Raw genomic sequence first — 20,657 nt, 5'->3', positions numbered from 1 at the left:
TCTCTCCTTCCCCAGTCCTCTTCCTGTCTTTGTCCAATAACTTTGACCCGCTACAGGCTTACTGGAGTTATAAGGAGGAACAATATATCACTTTCCTGTGCTCATGTTTTACTACTTTGTCAGCAGCTGTTTATCCAAAAAGGATTGATCGAATACCAAAAAAGTAATTTTGGGACCAACAGGAAGCAAAGGTATTTACATATTTGGATGGGGTTCATCCCTAATTTGCCATCCATTTTGAGGGTTTGGGTTGGACTGAGGCCTATTATATGACATTACTAATAAAAAATCGTGTTCAAACAAGGCTTACATGCAACGTGGATACTTGTCAGTATAGATGACCTCCTGGTTCCTCATTACATTGTTATAGAACATAATATTGATAGAGAATATTAACCCCTGTTACCTCCACATCGGGAGTATGTTAGAGAGGAAAACAATGCCACCATTGATTGATTATTATAACTCTTGGGTTTCCCCAGCCAGCCTAAGGAAAAACAAAATGAAACACCTCAACCTGTTGTAGTTGCCAATATTGCACACATTACCAAACCTGAAATATGGCACAAGAGAACATCATTCAGTAAATATGTTTTATACTCTTGATGTGATTATATTGTAACACTGCTATATTACTTTTATGTTTCCCATGATGTATAGATAAGATCGTTGTTTTTTGTGTTTTGGTGCAAACCAGTGCTAATTTAAAAAAACAAAGGTTACAAAAAGGACATGCAGTATTTTTACATTCTTAGAATTATTTTTTTTTAGCAGAGAAGTACTAGGAAATAAAATGAAAGCCTGTATTGTGCACACAGAGCTTGATGTAAGGTGGACATTTAGAGCCATTCTTTTTGTTGATGAAAGAGATTTCAATTTACTTTTTAAGATTAGGAGCGACTCTGCAGTCCTGTGGATTGGAAGGGTAACTTCACCAACAAAGAGCCTTTTGGGGAAATAACACTAAAAAAGAAGTTAAAATACAAAGCTTTAGAGCTGGCCAGTAAATATCTAAAGACTAAATGCCAAATCAGAAGTTGTAAATTGAATTAGCAAAACTCTGCTCTCAACCCAGCAAGTTTTTAAGTAAGTTTAAATATAATATCTCTACTTTCTTACACAGACACACAAACATGGTACCGGAGTATAAGAACTGCGACAACTCAATATGACGCACTCCTAAAGGTTGGAGCAGTGACACGACTGACATGAGGGACAGACACCATAACATTTACATTAATCCCATATCATTTATTGGCTAGTTAAGGGGAAGTCTCATTTCATTGCTGTCTTATACGTCTGCAGGTATTACACTAATAGTGCTGCTTGAACATTGACACTCTTCATACTGTGCTTAGTAGTTGGCCTCACAAGAAGTGTATGTCTCTCAAGCTGTGACAGTATACTTTGAGCATCCTCAAAGTTATTTGTCGACATACACTACAGTATACACACAGTTATTCACACTTAAGCACACATAATCACTTTCACGCTCTGACGATACATGCTGCTGGGCATTGCTGTGTTACCTGTGTCTTATCATACATTAGACCTAATATAACAGTGTGTTAAGCTTTGATGGAGCTAGGGAAGAAGTATTATGTTTGAAGTAATGTGCTGGAGCAACAGAAGCATAGCGCTGCCAGTATTGTAGTTAAAGAACCCACCGAGCCTGCTGTAAGAGATGTTTAATACACTCTTGATGTCTCACAGCCAAAATGGCAGAAATAATCCATTTACAATGGCTCTGACGTGTGTGTGTGTGTGTGTGTGTGTGTGTGTGTGTGTGTCCATTCCAGTGGAGTTCACCAAACTGGACCTAGCCTCTTTGCAGTCTGTCCGTCAATTTGTCCAGAGCTTTAAGGAGAGGGACCTGCCGCTAAACATTCTGGTCAATAATGGTGAGTGATGGAGATGTCATATTCTTGCCATGTGTGGACTGTGTACTGCATATGTAGAGTAGTCTATCTAGTATTCAATGAGAAAAGTTGGAATCCTTTACACAGCGGTGTAATTAAGATTATGTCACATGACTGAATTTAAAAAGATATAAAACGTTAAATTCACACACTTTTACAAACAGTATATTTCAGCATTTTGCAAGTACTATGTTTAGCATGTGCTCCATCTGGCTGGGTCATCAATTAGGGAAACCTTTTATATCTGATCTACGCCCACAGCCCTGTCAGATGAGCTCAACGACCCCTTCATTGACACCACCCGTCAACCTCCAAATGTTTTTGATTGAACTGATTTTAAAATGGATGCTATTTAACACTATTCATGATATGCAATTTATATTGTTGAATACCTTTTCCACACAAGACTTGGACCTGAAATTGTCAATGTTCTTTTCTGTGGTCCAATTCCATCAACCCATTTCTCTTGGCTATCTATTTCAATTTCTGTGCTCCGTTGCTAACTAGTTTTCATGCACTTTTAATCTCAGCATGTAGTGTTCAGGCCATAGGTGTGATCTGTCTCCCTCACTGATGAGCCAGCCACTTATCAATTTCGTATTTATATGAATATTAGAGTAAAACAGAAGTGGAATGCCAGTTAAAGTTCCAAGTTTATATCATAAAGAACATGCATAACAAACTCTGAGCTTTTGTGTGCTTTAAATGCTTGTGTACGTGTGTATATGTTTGTGTGCCAAGCGGGTGTCATGCTGATTCCTGAGGGCCGTACTGAGGATGGATTTGAGCAGCACTTTGGTGTGAACTACCTAGGCCACTTCCTGTTGACCTGGCTGCTCCTGGACACACTGAAGGATTCTGGGAAATGTGGTTACTTCTCGCGTGTGGTCAATGTCTCCTCCTCTGCCCACCGCATCGGCGAAATCAGAATAAATGATTTAAATAGCTGGTAGGCTCACACACACACGCACACACTCGCACACACCCTAGCAATTTCAAATGACAAAGCTGATTACAAAGCTGGCGATTTACAAAAAGAGTGATGTTTAAAGAACATTTAATCAATACGTAAAGGATAATTCCAGTTTATTTTACCTGGGATCTTATTTATCGTAGTTTTGGCCATCATTCCTATTAGTACAGTAATAATAACAATGGAGCAGGGTTATTGATGAGATCTGGGAACGCAGACGATCAAACAGTATGTAAACAAACCCTAATGAACACAACTGCAAAAAAATAACACCATGTATGTATTCAACAGGAATTAACCTTTTTTTAATTCTTGAACAGCTGAACGTTTTAAATCCCAACTCGTCACACTCACCTGCACTTCCTCTACGCTGGCATCACCAACACAAGTGCCTCATTTTCCTGTTGGCATTAGTGGACAATTGTTGGCTCCATTTGGCTCTGCATCATTCCAGTTAGCAGCACTGGTGTCCAGAAGCATTAGCACCCTGAATATCTTCATTGTGTTGTTATATTACCCTAGCAGTAGGCGATGTCCCTTTTCAGTGTGCCTAGCCTCTCACAACATGTTATTATAAATTATAAAGTAATGTATAATTTCCTAATTTAGTTCAAAATTCTTTCATTTCTAAATGTCATTCTCCGCTATGATAGCTGGCCGAGCTTTAGTGATGCCATCAAGGGTCCTTAGAAGATGGCAGAAAAATAAGTCCTTAACAGTAATACACAACCAAAAGTTGAGATGTTCAGTTGTGAGGGCCCTAATGTAACTGCCTTGTAGCTAACTGACAAACTTACCTACAGAAACAGTTTAGTGCTGCAGATGTGGTCAGTATCGTCAACAAAAGGGAAGTAATGTGTGTGTGTGTGTTTGAGGTTTTACATTTTGCACTTGTACCACCTGTTAGCTAAAAAGAAAAAAAAAGAAGATACAATGTAATATTATTATCAAGTGTATATTAAATACTCAAACAGTCTCATCTTGTTTCACAGATGTGTATATCAAACAGCAGATAGTAAGAAAACAAACTGCAGTGTAACGCTGACTGCCTGGCAGGTGTGAAATCTGCAGATACTCTCCTTTCCTGCATGTGTACACCTGCAACTGCATCTGCTGTTACCTTTATTGCAGATAGTTGATGCAAGTTTGACTGGAAATCCAGAGTTGTACAGTAGATCTTTGTAAATTGCTAAATGTGGTTTTGCAGTCAAATGATGTCTCGTTTCAAATGCTATCGATGACTCTGATCGTCCTTGTTGGCCAAATTTTACCGATGAACCTGAGGAGAATTTGGCCTTGTTCAGCAGGACATGGCAATATATTGCCTATTGTGGCAACAGTTTATTATAATAAACGAAACAAAACTGTGAAAATAGCTGTTTACCTGCCTTTTATCCTTGTTATATTTAAACAGATGCACATTTCAGGGTTTTAATGCAACATTCTGATCGTGTTTATTGCTTTCTCTCTCTTCAGCCAGTGTTATTCAGCCCATGCTGCTTATTGTCACAGTAAGCTGGCCCAGCTGTTATTCAGTTCCCACCTCCACCAGGATATGCAGCTTGGAGGTTTCCCACTGAGTTCATGTGCTGTGGATCCTGGCATGGTGGATACTGCTCTCTATCGCCACCTCTGGACGCCCCTCTGTCTGGCACACAGCGCCATTGCCCGCCTGCTTTTCAGGGTAAAACACTGAACGTTCATCTGCTTCATTCACATTCATTTTGTCATTCTGCAAGACAGCAAAGCACATGTGATATAAATATTAAAGTACACTTAATCATTATCTGTGAAAAACAAAGCTTTAGTTTGAACATTTTCCACCATTATTGATCAATAACTTGATTTTACAATTTAATTAACTAACGACTTTATATCATTAGAATATATCCCCCAGTAATTTTACTACTCCAGACTACACTATGTATTTTTCTACTTTACCATCGAGTGATTTTCTCAAACCCTTGATTTTGATTAAAGTGCTTTATACTTGCAGGAATATTTTAAGGACACCAAGGCTTTGGTCTTCTGCAGTGATACAGTACATCACAAGCTTGTAAGAGAGCTTAGATTTCTATTTTATAAATATAGAGCTGACTCAAACTGCTTCCTCCCTAAGTATGTCAACTTGAAAACTGGCAAAAGTGTGATGACTATAATCACGTTTTTCCTAGTAACAGTCATGCTAGCTACTATGTTAGACATTTAAAAAACACAATAATGGTCTGCTCTCCTGGAAAGGAACTGTTAAACTGTTCAAGGTGACACACACAATGACCTGAAACAACACATTGGAGTGCAGACGTTCAGGATATTTTATTTTACAAGCTGGAACACAGATACTCTGTTCACTGTGTGTTATATTTTAAAACATTTCTTGCTAAGCTTAAAGCGCTGGCTGCAGGCTACCGTTAATGTCCCTGGGATTTAATGAAAGGAGACTTATGTGCGTGTTTGGAGGCCAAAACTGCAATTGTCACAGGCATTTGCCTCCGAGCACAACCTTTGGGATAGTTCTGCACCACATACACAAACACATTAATGACACAAACTCATTCACACGCACACACACACACACCCACACACAAACTGTGATTCTTTCCCATTACGACCCCTTTTTTATCTAGAGCTATAACAGTAGGTGCATGCAGAGCCAAATATTATATATTATGGCATGCTGTTTAGGAAATTATTATTTATATATATATATATATATATGTATATGTATATATATATATATATATATATATATATATATATATGTGTGTATATATATATATATATATATATATATATATATGTATATATATATATATGTATATGTAAAGTCTGAATATATTGAATTAACCTTGAATATATTGAATGAAAGTCTGAATATATTGAATGGCAGGCTGAATATATTGAATGAACCTTGAATATATTGAATGAAAGTTTGAATATATTGAATGAAAGTTTGAATATATTGAATGAAAGTCTGAATGTATTGAATGAATGTCTGAATGTATTGAATGAATGTCAGAATATATTGAATGAATGTCTGAATATATTGAATGAAAGTCTGAATATTGAATGAAAGGCAAGTTGAGTGAGCCTGATGATAGGGACCTGCCTGACCAAAGAGGTTCCTTTCATTCGGTCTTCCACGATGAAAAAAGTTAATAAACTTCTTCATTGGCGAACGGTACTGGATACGGTTACCGTTACTAGCACACATGCATTCGCCAGTGTGTTAATAATCTCTTCATTGCTCAGAATTGCTGATACTAGATTTCTTGCTGATAGTGTCACACTTCGGTTAGGATTAATCGAAACGAAAACACAAGATGGCGGCAGACAATGACGTCAGATTTCATTTCAACTTTCATTCAGTATATTCAGACTTTCATTCAATATATTCAGACTTTCAGACTTTCATTCAATATATATTAGGACTTTCATTCAATATATTCAAGGGTCATTCAATATATTCAGACTTCATTCAATATATTCAAGGTTTATTCAATATATTCAGACTTTTTATTCCATATATTCAAACTTTCATTCCATATATTCAGACTTTCATTCCATATATTCAGACTTTCATTCAATATATCAGACTTTCATTTCATATATTCAGACTCTCACTTTCATTCAATATATTCAGACTTTCATTCAATATATTCAAACTTTATATATATATATATATATATATATATATATATATATATATATTTACATTAAGAAATCAGAAACTCAAAAGATGAAACCAAGAGCATCTTTTGGAAGCATGCCGCAATTAATATTGGGAGGAAGTAGTCATTACGATTAGTGGATATTGTAAGGAAAAAGCAGGATCCTTGGCAAGTAAAGCAGTAATGTCATATACAACAGTGCAACAGGTGAGCTGAAATGATTGGCCTGTTTAAAGACAAAAACAATACTTGGGATATACAGTCATACAAGAGACATACACAGAACAACAGACAGTAACAGAAGGGGGGCTGGGGCAGCGAGGGGTGTCAAGGTGGAGACACCACCAGCCCAATCCTGTCGCATATGTGACGGGTTATATTAGTTGTGACTTCAGCCTGGCACCCTCACAAAGGGTCAGAGAATGCAGAGTAATACCCTTTACATCAGAACAAAAGGTCAAAACAATTTGTTTTTTTCAGTTTCCATTAAGTAAGTATGGTTCTCTTTACTGAGAGACATGCTAGACGGTGATGCCATTCCATTTACCTTTACAGTACCTTTATACCTAATAAGAAATAATTTTTACGCTGCAATGTGTTTTCCAACTAATCTGTGGTGAGTGATCCTAGGTCTCATTCCCCCTGTGATCTTATATTTATGCAACTTGTTATTAACATTTTTAATATATATACTGAAAGAAAATTGGCCTCATTTCAATTATACTGCAATTCAATAAGTCCAATATTAGTGCCATCAGAAAGCAATTTTAGTTTTAGACACAATTTAGTAATATCTTTGTGCTTGCAAACTATAAAAAATCGTTTTCCCTCCAGCTGTGAATAGTGGATTCTTGCAAATTGGACAAGACAGCATGAAAGAAAGATGGCTATGAAGTCCTTTAGCTATGTCACATGAATGGAGAATTGAAGGGTTTTTCAATTACATTTAGACATTTTAGTTGTGACTATCTACCACAATAGGCTAAATAATATGAATAAACATCAGGAATACCCAAATGTTTTTTCCGACTTATCCGGGTTGTTTGTCTTTACATAAAAAACATTGTAACACGTTAATTTCCTGAAACCACTGCTGTGGTATGAAATACCGTAGCTATGGCCTTTCTATCCTGTCAAATGCTTTCTTAGCATCCACTGACATTGGCATCACTGGATGCTGAATGAGTGAGTCAGCCAGCAATGAAACTCACTTGATCTACATGACTTAACAATGAAACCACTCTCTTAAGAAGTATTGCAAGCATCTTTGCAAACACTTTATAATCATTATTCAACAGGAACAAATTCAGAGGAACAATAAAAATTAATCTTTGGAAATGTTGTGGACCTGCTCCTGGTCTCACAGCTGACACTGAGATCATTGTTAAAGTGCATCAACACTAACACACACTCACACTTAAGCATGCATACACACACACACACACACACACACACACACACTGAGCCTTCTTTTCACTGAAGATAACACAGAGTGACATCAGCCCTCTGGCATTCACTCACATACAAACACACACACACACACACACACACACTCTCAGGCAGCATGTTTGTTTTTTGCAGTTATAACTTCTTGTTGAACTTGTCATCCTGCAGTCACTCCAATTCCTTTTGATGTTTATGTATCTTTGGTATGCAGTGATTTATTTAGATTTTTTTAGATATATACGTTATATATACTTGAGTGTGTGTGTCTGTTTGTGTGTGCGTGCGCGCGTGTCTGTGCGTTTTCCTCAGACTCCTGCAGAGGGCGCTGTCACTGTGTTGTATGTCGCGCTCTCACCAGCCTTGGAGGGGGAGTGTGGAGGAGGCTACTGGGCCAATGGGCGCAGGGAGATGACAACACCACCGACCTTTAACCCTCAGCTGCAGCTAAGCCTATGGGAAACTAGCGTCCAGTTGCTGGGCCTGCAGTAGCCTGCGACGAAAGGACAATAAATTGGACTAAACCTCGAAGAAAACATTAGACAAAGACCCTTTACTCTGGCCAACCTGCCACCCTCTCCTTTTCTCATTATTGTTTCTCCATCTGTACCTCATGTCAAGGTGTTTGTAGCGATTTATTTTGACAGTCTCACAATCCACAACTGGACTGTGATTGGTTACTAGGGGAGTGAAGCCCTCCTTTTTGTTTCAGACCTGCCAAAGAAGGGCTACAGGGGATGGAAGATGGGTTTTTTGGGGTGTTTTTGCAATGACCATGCAATCATATACAAAAGCACGCTAGGGTTATATCGATTTATGATTTTGCTGTCATAGATACTGGGCAGCTGCTGATGTTGGCCTTTAGTTATAAACAGATATCAGTTGTCATCCAAGTTTATTCCCTGATCATAACTAACCTGATGTCTGGTCAGAGAAATCGTTCCATAGTTTAATATTCAAGAACCTGCGATGACACCTGCCTCACTCTGCCTTAATGTCATTAATCTGGCTTTCAGTGAAGATGTTAATTGTCTCTCAGTGATGAACTTAATTCTGTTTCAGAGCCTTTTCCATCCTAAAAATAAAAATGTCAGCAACCATTAAGATGCTTCTTGGACATAATAATACTTTAAAAGCTGAATTTTGGCATAGTATACTGGCTTCAAAATCATGTGTCGGTCAAGCACTAGCATTCACACACACACACACACACATTCACACATTCATGCACCATGACAATGATCTGATTTTTCAAATCTGAACCCACCTTGCCATGGCGGGGGAATGTGATGTCATCAGTTTGGGCTGACATATCACAATGATTTCAAAGATCGTCAAGGCATCCCACTCGTTCAACTGGGAGCACTTTGTTTTTTGGTACATTAACTGAATCGTCATGCTAACTGCTAGTAGGTGTATTATAGGCTGCGTTTTAGGTGAATTCTGTTTTTCTGATGATGCTGGGAAAACTATCAACTCCTCTTTCCTCTCTCTCGTCACGGCTCAGCAATCCAACAAAAGACGTTCCTTCGGACTGATCAGTGGGTTTGGGAAAACATTAAAAAAGGAAGAGATCCCATGTAAAAGTAGGCCTAAATTTAGAATAATTCCCCCTAAAGATGCGAGAGTGATTTGGTTTTGTTCTGCGGAATTGTCTTGCTGTTGACATTTTCTGAAGCCAGGGTTTCCAGACATCTCTGTTTGCTTTTGTCTGCTCAGAAACAAAAAGGGAACGATGGGGAACCAACCACCACTTCAATCTATCCCCATTTTCCTGTGTGATCTGTGTTAATCGGTTTTACTGTGTCTGTGATACGTGTGTGTGTGTGTGTGTGTGTGTGTGTGTGTGTGTTTTATGCACACAAGTTAAGAATTGACTCAATTCATGTTGATGGATAGCTAAACAATGGCCATTTCTGGCAGAACAGCGACAGGAAGAAGAGAGAGAGAGAGGGAAAGCACTCTCCCCCCCCCCTGTATTCAAGCTGTGATTGGTTCCTCATTGCTGCTGCTGCTGCTGCTGCCGCTTCCTCATTTGGCACCGCTCCCAGTGCATTGTGGGATTGAGATTTCCCAGTGGTGAGAATCAAACTCAATCTGCTAAGGCTGACACACACACACTCAGAAACATTGGAAACCGTACATCCAGGCACAGGCTTATCTAAACAAACACACAGCAAACAAACTTCAGCCTCATGCAGGAAAATACTCCACATACTTACACACACACACACACATATACACACTGCGCCATAATGCCATCTCCACTGTGATAAACCATTTTAGCTGTGATGATAAAAAGTGTTATCTTAAATTAACAGGTTTTGGCTAAAACTCCTGCTCCACATGCCATCACATTGCTGTATGTGTACATTGATGCTCTGAATACTGCCACTAAGCATCCAGGATGCGTTAATATCTGCCGTACGTGAAGCAATAGAATCACTGTGGTAGCTAATTCAGCCAGTCGCACAGAGCCAGACATTCAGAATAGGAAAAGAGTCCAAGAGTGTGAAAGTGTACGAATGAAAAAGATACCAGCTTCCAGTTTCCCATAATATCAGGAATTCAAAATTTCTCTGTTTAAATGTATACAAGCGTTTATGAAGTTAGACGTTAATGTGCATTGTTTAGTGTGGTTAAACTTAAAGTTGTATTGTTTTTCAAGCTGAATCCTGTGAAGGATGCGGCCCACTAAAGGTCAGGCTGAAATGCTCCTCCCCGTTATATGAGACGCCAGTCTAGACTCATACAGATCAAAACTAATGGTGTGTTCAGGCGCTCCTTGTTAACTCAATTATAGGATCTTGCCATCAATAGATAAAGCCAATAAAGTCTGCAGTACGAGTTGTGATTTTTAACGTGAACACACAATGAACACCAGGTAAATAGTAGACCAGGTTAATGGTAAATATATCGATGCTACTTCCATTTATTTGTAATGCCCTGTGATTAACATGTCCATGCTGCAAATAGTGGAGTTCATGCCTGGCCTCCATTATTTACAACCCATTGTCGGTCAACTCCATGTGATATGATTACCAGTGATAGATCCACCAAGACCAAGTACCTGGTAAATATGACATGATCACATGAATTTATGAGTTGACAAAGATCGCCTGATTGCTCCATTGAGCAGTCGATCAGCACATAGGCTTGTTGAGTCTTGAGATTTGTCTTCCAAAATGTTGGGTAAAAAAAATTGGATTTGGAATTGGACAGACCTTGTTGGCTCATTATGATGAAATGCAGAGTTTGGAGGGTCCATCTTTAGACAAATGCTGTGTTCATGTCATATGGGATGGATGGATGGATGGATGGATGGAGAAGATTCCCATGTTTACGACTTGTGAGCGTTGACATCACCTAACAACTCAAGATGGTTGGCCCTATGTGTGTTTCAAATACTGTTAAATGACAATATAACACTATATATCCATTATATTTGGGTTTAATTAACCCTTGAATGATAGACTTTGGCGAAAATGTATCAAAGCATAGAGAAAGATCAGCGTTACAGAGTCATAATTACAGAATTATTTGGATGTTGAAAGTAGGAACCTGATAATTACGATAACTCCAACATGACATGAATATGACATGAGGGCAAAACACGTCATAGCTTAACTTTATCCTGATTGGCTCTCATTACAGAATTACTTGAATCTGTCCAATTTACTGTAGGCCAGTAATCAGTAATTGCACTTGAAAACCTCGACCAGCAGCTTTACCTTATTTGAATGAGAGTACTGTAGCTGATTTCACTGAGCCGATCAGTGTACTGTGTGTTGAGGATTTTGATTTAATTAAACAAATTCAATTCAGCTTTAATTTTTTTTAGAGAAATATCACAATCCAGGAGCTTGGTGTGTTTGAAAAGGATGTTTGGAATTCTAATTTAAAGCAAACATCTCTTAAGTTTGATGGCTCTTTCTAGTGTAGTAGTTGTGTGGAAATTGACTCTAAATGCCAGCAATACTCCTCAGTTGTTGAGTATCTGAACAGTTCATCGTCTCAGTGCTTCCATGTTTAACTGTGCGATTCCCCGAGGCAACTGTAAGGTACTGACTAAATAACAGAATAACAAACAAAACCTAGGCCCATTTAAACAAATGCGCTCACTTCCCTTCACACAAATGAAAACACCAGCTTACTACTCAGCAGCCCTCATTTAAAATGTACAAGGCTCCATCCTGTCAAAGAGCTACTGTTTTCCACAGTCCAGCTGCTACATGTATTACAACCTGAGAGAAAGAGAGTGAGAACGTCACTGACTGTCTTTCCTATCTGAGCACAAAGTTTGCCAAGGACAAAGTGAGGAGGAGTGTGAGGATCTGCCTTGGTGTTCTTGTTGTGTCAGCACGCAGAAGAGGGGTAAAAGTATCAATAATAATATATATTTACCGTACTCCCTAAGCGACAAGGACGACACAGTGAACTTTCCGAACTTGAATTGCGAATATAGAAAAAGAGCAAAAGAACGGCTCAAGTAACTGTCTGTGATATTGTCTGTATGTGATTTACTTGTGTATGATCATTTCAAAGCATTGTCGCCGCTGGACATTGACCAGTAGATCTGTATGTAGACTGACAATGTTATAATAGCCATTCTTCTGTCTGACTTGGGATAACATTTATATTAAATGTTTCAGTCCCAGGTTCTGCAAATCCTAAATGTGTATATGTATAGGACGAGAGATAATATAAAGATGTATACAGGGGGTAACCAGATGAACTGAGTCCTTACTCTGGTACTAGTCCAGTTAAGAGAAAACGCATGCAGACATGGGTCTGTCCTTTCACCCCTATACCATTTTCTCCTTTGGTGCTAGTGCAACCTTTTCACTCGACTCCCTGAGGGTTGCAAATAGATTATGATCCCACTTCAAATCTAGTGTAAATATTCAGTTCATCTGGGCCCCTGAGGATTTCTGAAATGTGAAAAAATGTTTTATTTTTTATTGTTGTTGTTGAGATATACATCTTATTGCTTTTGCTGTGCCTAAGAAGAAAACCTCCCTCATCTATGTGTAACTGTGAATTTTTCATGTAGATATGAGCTTGTACAAACTGTGATTACCGTCTTGTCCTGTGTACTGCTGTAAGTTTTTTCTCTCTTTGGAGTGATGTGTGTGTGTGTGTGTGTGTGTGTGTGTGTGTGTGTGTGTGTGTGTGTGTGTGTGTGTGTGTCTAAATAAGGGAGTTCATGTCCATGTTTTTTCTGTCAATGGTTGTGACATTCCAGCAGCAGCCACCACCTTTTCTATTATCCAAAGCCCCTCAATAAACATATCATTGTGCCACTCTTGCTCTCCGTTTTTACACTGTGTGGGAGTGAGAAACTGTCAGACTGATGACACGCAGCATGAGACAGCGAGCCTCGAGCACTGTCTGAACTTTTGAGATATTCTCAGATCCACTAGTGACATTCTCACACACACACACACACACACAAGAACAGTGCAGTTTGTCCTATCTTAAATATCCGATTTGGTATTAACTAGTATTTTTTTGTATATTAACTAGTCAGTGAGACAGACGCCAGTTCACAGATGTTAGCATTTGTGTTAAAAAATGAATGTTCGTTGAATCTGGAAACACACTGACACAAAGGTTTACGGTACATGGCAGATTGGAGGGGCCCCCATAGCTGCTTCACAACAACTCAACCCTCCTCTGAAGATGTGATGTTTTCACTGGAGGACTGTCGTTTAGGTTTTCACAGTCACAGCTCTCTCCCAAGAGACTCATTACTGTAAATATACTGGTACAATCAATTATTGTCGCTTCAGCGGTCAATTGATGATTTTTCTATCTGCAGTCATAGAAAGTGAACTTTTAAGACAATGACAGTTGTGCTGCTCCAGCTGTTTGACTTGCGAATGTGAGTTAGTTTTTTCTAAGGGCAAACGAATAGATTCAACTTAATGCACATGACAGAAGTAATTAAATGTAAATGGGACTTACTCTTATTTTTGGATTTAATTGTGTTGAATTACAGCAAGCTTTTAGTTTTCTCATTTCCGAAGTGTTTTACTTTACCACAAATTATTGTTTTGTTATTTAGTCATGTTACAAAATACTTTATGCGGCGTCAAATGTAGCTGAATGGAATGTAAACTTAGAAAACATATCATAAATTAAGAAAAAAAAGTGATATCTAAACCATACATGTGAAAAAAATAATACTAAACATTTACAATTTCTGTTCAAATTGTAGGTTTGGGTTTAGTTAAGTTTCAGTTCAGCTTAAATGTCCCACTAGGGTAAATTAGGTTTGCAGCCACAGTAGGCCAAACAGTCCACAACCACAACAACTATAAAAACAAAACATAACATATCTCCTTAAAAAGAACTTTCAATCAGTTATTTTGTAAAGTGCAGAAGCAATGGGTCAGAAACAACAGATGATTAACTCATAATAAGTAAGTCTCCAGTACAGTGATCATTTGAAGGAGTTCAGCAAACCAATAGCTACTGAAGCAAAGGATGCCCTTTACACTCATGATTTGAATATCATAATTACAGATTTTCTTTTAAATTAATGTTTTTTATGTTTCAATTCCACTGCCACCACAATTGTGCACTGCACTTGGCTTGCATTTATGGTACTTCATGGTAGAGGGTGGGGGGTAACATTACTGCAGAGACTTTAACTGAGGATCATATTTCGGAAAGGGAAACAAACGAGACGTAAAACAAAGAATCCCTCTCCTGCTCCCCACTAAATACATTCATAAACCTTGGACCCAGACAAAGTTTAACAAATGAATCAGACATCTCTCTTCCTGTATATGTGACAATAGAGTGATAGCAGAGAAGCTTCTGTCATCTGGTCTGAAAAAATGTGCCACTGAGACACTTGATTAGGCAGCTGAGCCGAAATAACATGAAAGCCACGAGAATCACGGCAGAAAATCATCAAGTTGCATTTGAATGGCAGGCAAGCAGAGGTACATCATGTACTGAATATGCCAACTTGTTAGAATGAATATCTGACACAATGAGGAGAATGAGTTGCTGTCTCTTCAGCTCTTTGTAACGTGAGGAAAGGAAACATACAATACAGCGTGTCTGCACTTAATTGACTGTCGTCTGAGCCCACTTGGGCAGAAAACAGAGAGAGGGAAAGAAAGAGCAACCTGAAATGACAAAATGATCATCCTCATTCATGTCCTGGTAATTGATGCTAGTATACTTGGGACAGATTATGGTTTATAACAATGAGTATAATCTGCAAAGCATTATAAACACACTTAATGGGGTCCTTATTCAGCTATTAAGTGGCAGCTCTCCCTCCATAAATTCCTTATGGGAGATTTAATGAAGTCATTGTATGCACACTCATAAACTAGGAAGTGGCTAATAAGCATTCATTTATCTAATTGCTGCCAAATGACTGAGAAGACATTATTATTCATAGCAACAATCAAGTGGGACCTAGTTGTACAGTCTTACCTTTTTTTTACCGGCAATAGTCCCATAGTCCATTCACTAATGTGCACATCTCCTCATCTCAGAAGTAATAGTAATATATTACTTACTGTATTGTGCTAAAGAGGCAGTACTTAAACACCAATTCACACATTACACCTCTATTAATAGCTCCAAAATTGGTATATGTCTCTGTAAATGATCAGAAAGGAAAACAGCATGTTTCAATTCAAAATAGCAAAGTAATTTTACCCAAAACATTGTTTTATAAAACCATTTACTGTATATCTATCTATCTATCTATCTATCTATCTATCTATCTCTCTATCTATCTATCTATCGAGGTTTTGGTCGTGATGGGCGGCAGCCAAAGGGAAGTGTTTCAAAAAGGTGAGGATGGACTTAATGATGAAAGGCAGAGTAGAAGTGCACCATCATTGACTTTGGCAGGTTGAACTTCTTCAGCTGGCGCAGGAAGTAATTCCTCTGTTGTGCCCCCTTGATGAGGGAGCTGGTGTTGAGCTACCATTTGAGGTCCTGGGAGATGATGGAGCCCAGGAAGCGAAAGGACTCCAAAGTCATTCTCAGCAGAGATGAGTCCAATAAGGCTGGTGTCGTCCGCCAATTGTCCGCCAACTTTTCCTTAATGTTATTTCAAAGCTTCAAACTAGTCTACTAGACTAATCACAAGCCCACCTCCAACATCTTCAGAAGAGCACATTTGTTCATACTTTATTAAACATAGTTTGATTCAGGGTTTTTTCCTGATCTAAGGTCAGTCTGCTAACAGATGTGTCCAACAGATGTCTAATAGATCCACTGATGATTCCTCTCAGTGACTGGAAGGGAAAACAGAATAACCTTTTCTTTGACCTCCTTACAACAGGAAACTTAGAGGAGATGGACTAAAAACACCTACAGTGTTATGAAAGTGTGCAAAACCCCCAAAACACAGACAAGAATACCTGTATACACAATTACTGTAAGAGAAAACCTAATTGACATGATCATCTCTTATCTGATGAATAAGCAAACTAAACCTGGTGTGATGGTAATAGTAAGGAACCCTATAACACTAATGCTGAGGGTCTCTTTTCCTGCAAAGTGCGAGAGAGGTCTGTCTGTCTGCAGGCCCACCTATTACAGTCTCTAAGTGTGAGATTAAGACGGCCATTAATCTTCCAGGCAGCAGTGGCTTATGGGGAAGGCCAGACAGCCCAGGGCTAATTGATACATGTACCTTGTCAGGACTCCTGATGGAGGGATGGATGGGTGGACACACACTCCCCTCCCCTGCAAATCTGTTGACTGTCAACAAAAAATGCATTTATTCTACATCATAGGAACCCTGACATTGATATTCATGATTTTTGTTTGTTTGGAATGGTATAGTTACAAAACAACAATCATATGGGGACAGTGAGGCTTCCTTTAATAACCTTTCCCGTGCCACAACTCCAATGATAAACAACTTCAGTCACCTGCTACTTGTTCTCGAGTCCCGACACAGAGGTCAAACTCTGCCTCAGAATCTGGAACAGGTTTCTGTGCCACATCCAGTGCCAATAAAAAAAAATTTCATTGCACAGTTTTTCATTCAGTGAAGTCCTAGTTCGTTTGCTTTGCATCTCAGTTAATCTGTTTTTAATTATGGACCATTCTGTGCTCTCTAATTGTGTTGCCAGATTGATTTGGTTCTGGCTCTGGTTTATGTGGTAGGCACCAGCTGGAGTGAGGCCAGGAGAAATGCAGATGGAGAGCTTTACTCCAAATGAAATACTGTTTGTGTGCATCAGTGGTGTGCTTTGTATTATATATCGTTTTGCTATGTATTGCAGATGCATGTATGACTCTCTGAAGTATGGTAATTTTTGTCTTGATTAAACTATATTTCTCTTTGATGAATATAAATGCACCATGCCTTATGCTATTAGTAGCTAAAAATAATGTTATCCATGTATTTTAGAAGGGTAATTACTCATATATGACATGTCTCTACCTGCCAGGCTCCACTTTGTAAGCCACTATAGTTCTTCCAAGTGATTCTGTTCTGCATCCATGTTGTAGCTTTATTCAAAGTATCTGGTTGAAATGAAGGTCTATTGTGATTTTCTTTGCAAAGAGGAAGTAGAATTGTGGGCAATATATTTGCAGTGTCTGAAAAATATTCATTGTTCAGCATACAATCTATAAACCTACATCTGTTGTCACTGTGCATTCAAAAAGATCCTGTAGTTGTTACGCTAAATACTTCAACAACCTGTTTCAGATAATGGTTAGCCAATCATGCATCTTGGGGTCCTAGCAAAACCAGTAATAAAGTATGTTTCATCTCAACATCTTGATTTTGGTAGCCTAGAAATCTAGACGCACCCTAGCGGCAGCAAATTTAATTTGCAGCCAGGGGGGGGTCTAAGCACTCTCCGTTGGCTTGCGAGCTGGAAAAACCAAACTCTGGTCAGGCCAATCACATCGTGTATAGAGTCGGTGGGTGGGTTTATGGCTGCTGCTGCTGGGAACAGCAGTCTTCTGAAAGACTTGGAGTTAAGCTTTTCTTTGAGAAAAGAACAAAGAACGGCACTGAAGTCATTCTTAAGAAAGGAAGATGTGTTCGGAGTTTTGCCAACCAGATACAGCAAAAGTTTAATCTATCAACTGGCTCCGCTACCTTCTTCGTTGCTCTGCTTGGTTGTAGCGCTATCTTATTGCGTGCAGAGGGAATTTGAAAGACAACAGTTTGTCCCGCCCCTCGAATTGAGCCCTGTCAATGGTGAGTTCCCAGACCCAACATCTTGATGTGGGTCTGGCTTGTCAAGCTAGCATTTTGGTGGTTGATTCAGCATTTTGGACAGCGAGCTTGAGGCATCTGTTTTTCTGTTGAATTTCAGCAGATAAGATAGCTTTACATTTATAAGCAAAACTCTCTTTTGTAAAGGCTCTGCTTATTGACAGTAAACCTTTGGGCTAAATCTGTGATCTCCACATACGTCTGAGTCCATTTAAATGTTGGTTTGCATGGATTTCTTCAGACATATCTGATATGAATGGTTTAGATAAGTAAACAACCCAATCAGTCAGGTTAAATATGAAAAGCAAACACACACGGCCAATACAACTTGGTCAAACTGAAAATCCAGTCATAGGATTAGACCGGGCTGATTGGATCTTAATTACATGTCGGATATTAGCTAGTCATGTTGTTTGATCAAAGTTACTTCCTGGCCTTAGTCACATAGATTTAAAATGTATTAACATATTTATTCTACCCTTTGGTGACCCATTATGAGCTAATGCTTAAGAATGTTCTTTAGAGGAAGAAAAAAATGGAGCTACACATCTAATTTTGGGCCTGAACATGAACTCTAAAGACTCGGACTGAAAAAGGACAAGAAAATGATTTGTTTCAGCAGGAAAAACACTACGGCACTCAGTAACCCAACCCAAACACAGCAGCTTGTCTTGCAGAGAGTTGAAGAAAGAAAAAGAAAAAAAAAAAACACTCACCTTTTGTCTCAACCCCAGTAAACAAACCCAATGATCTGAACAACAGAACAACAAATGTGTTTCATTTGGTAAAAACTGCCAAAACACCACAAATGAGTTTCACCAAACTGATGCTCAGTAATCATTCAGTAACTGCCTTGATTGGCCCAATGATTCTAGTCAAGCACTGTGTAAAACCATTTATTCTAGTGGAGAATTGGTATCACTTCCTTCCCTCTCCCTTTTCCACAATTGCAAATGGGATTATGTTCAAAATAGCAGTTGGTAGTTTACAGTGGTGCGTTGGTCAAAGTATCATATCACAGTCGGTGTGTTTAGAAATGTACAGTGAGACAGTTGAGAAGGTGAATGCTGGCATATTGCTAAGCTTTTGTGTCTCTGTCTGTGTGTTGTGTGTATCCCTTACTATCTCTTAACACACACACACAGGTTTGTGGCACTATCTTTGTGGGGACCTTAACCATCACAACTAAATGCCTAACCCTAACCCTTACCCTCACCCTAACCATAACCTAATTCTAACCCTAATCATAAAACCAAGTCTTAACCCTCAAACAGCCCTTTAAACTTGTGGGGTTGCGAATTTTGGCCCCACAAAGCTGTCGGGACCCCACAAGTATACTGGACTGGACACACACACACACACACACACACACACACACACACACACACACACACACACACACACACACACATTCATACACACTCAGAGTCACAGAGATGTACTGTAGGAGAGGATGGGATTTACTGTCTAAAAATGGCCAAAGACGACGAGGAGGAAGAGAAGGAGGGGAGGAGACGAAGGCAGGGTAAGTGAGAAGATATGTGGAAATGAGAGAGCGAAAGAGGAGGGGGATATATTTATCTCTGAGCTGACATGGAAAGGAAGGACAAGTCATGAGGGAGAGAGAAATTAGGAAGGAAAAAGAAAGAAAATCAGAAAGAAAAAACAAAACTGAGAAAAATGGCTGAACACAAAATCAAAAAATGCATGGAGGGCCAGAGAGACAGAAAATAAGCTGTCATTTTCTAAGCAAGATTTATATATTTGTAGGACAACGATGAACCAATAACTCAGATAATTTATTTGAGCCAGAGTAATGGTATGTCCATTTTTCTTGTTGTGTTAGGGGCTCTGCAAGTACACACACAAATGCATGTGTGTGCACACACACGCATGCACACATCCACACACACACACACACACACACACACACACACACACACACACACACACACACACACACGCCTGTCTGAAAAGCGGATGGCACAACAATCTCCAGGGCACAATGCTTCACTCCACCCACTCATCTCCGCTGAGAGGGTTGAGAGAAGAAAGAAGGGGGGAATTAAAGAGGTGGGAGGACAGAGAGCTGTAAAAAAAAAACAGTAAAAACAAAGAGAAAGTGGAGAGAGAGAGAGAGAGAAAGCGCAGGGAGAGAAAACAGCAGGCAAGAAAAGGAAAGGAAAGAAAGAGATGTGCGAAAGGAAAGTGTATAGGATGGGGGGGATGAGGATGACACAGCACAGATAAGAGAAAGAGGAGTGTATGTTTGCGTCACATCTGCAGTGAAGGAGAACTGCCTGACAGTCATCAGACACCTGCTGAATGACAATCTCTCCTCTCTCAGGTGGCTGGCGCATCCCTCCTTCCTATTCTTTCTTTTCTTGGAAAAAAAACACTTTGCTTTGTTCATCCTACAACGTCCTTGA

At 39.1% G+C, this 20,657-nt stretch overlaps 1 protein-coding gene across 3 annotated transcripts in view; it reads left to right on the top strand.

The window, feature by feature from the left end:
- Positions 1-9,106, top strand: part of LOC144525120 (polyprenol dehydrogenase) — a 28,859-nt gene extending 19,753 nt beyond the window's left edge. Inside the window, exons 4-7 of one of the 3 annotated variants that reach the window (XM_078261638.1) lie at positions 1,800-1,901; positions 2,661-2,868; positions 4,369-4,576; positions 8,319-9,106. In XM_078261638.1, coding sequence (XP_078117764.1) covers positions 1,800-1,901; positions 2,661-2,868; positions 4,369-4,576; positions 8,319-8,498 — 698 coding nt within the window. In that variant the 3' untranslated portion in view covers positions 8,499-9,106. Of the gene's footprint in view, positions 1-1,799; positions 1,902-2,660; positions 2,869-4,368; positions 4,577-4,888; positions 5,560-8,318 lie in introns of those variants that run through there. The other 2 variants (XM_078261639.1, XM_078261636.1) reach the window with 2 other exon arrangements.
- The last annotated feature ends 11,551 nt before the right edge of the window (positions 9,107-20,657 follow it).

The sequence above is a fragment of the Sander vitreus genome, chromosome 11, assembly GCF_031162955.1.
Source record: "Sander vitreus isolate 19-12246 chromosome 11, sanVit1, whole genome shotgun sequence".
In the NCBI taxonomy this organism is placed as follows: domain Eukaryota; kingdom Metazoa; phylum Chordata; class Actinopteri; order Perciformes; family Percidae; genus Sander; species Sander vitreus.
Note: the sequence above shows the minus strand (reverse complement) of the source record. Positions and strands in the feature narration are given on the sequence as shown.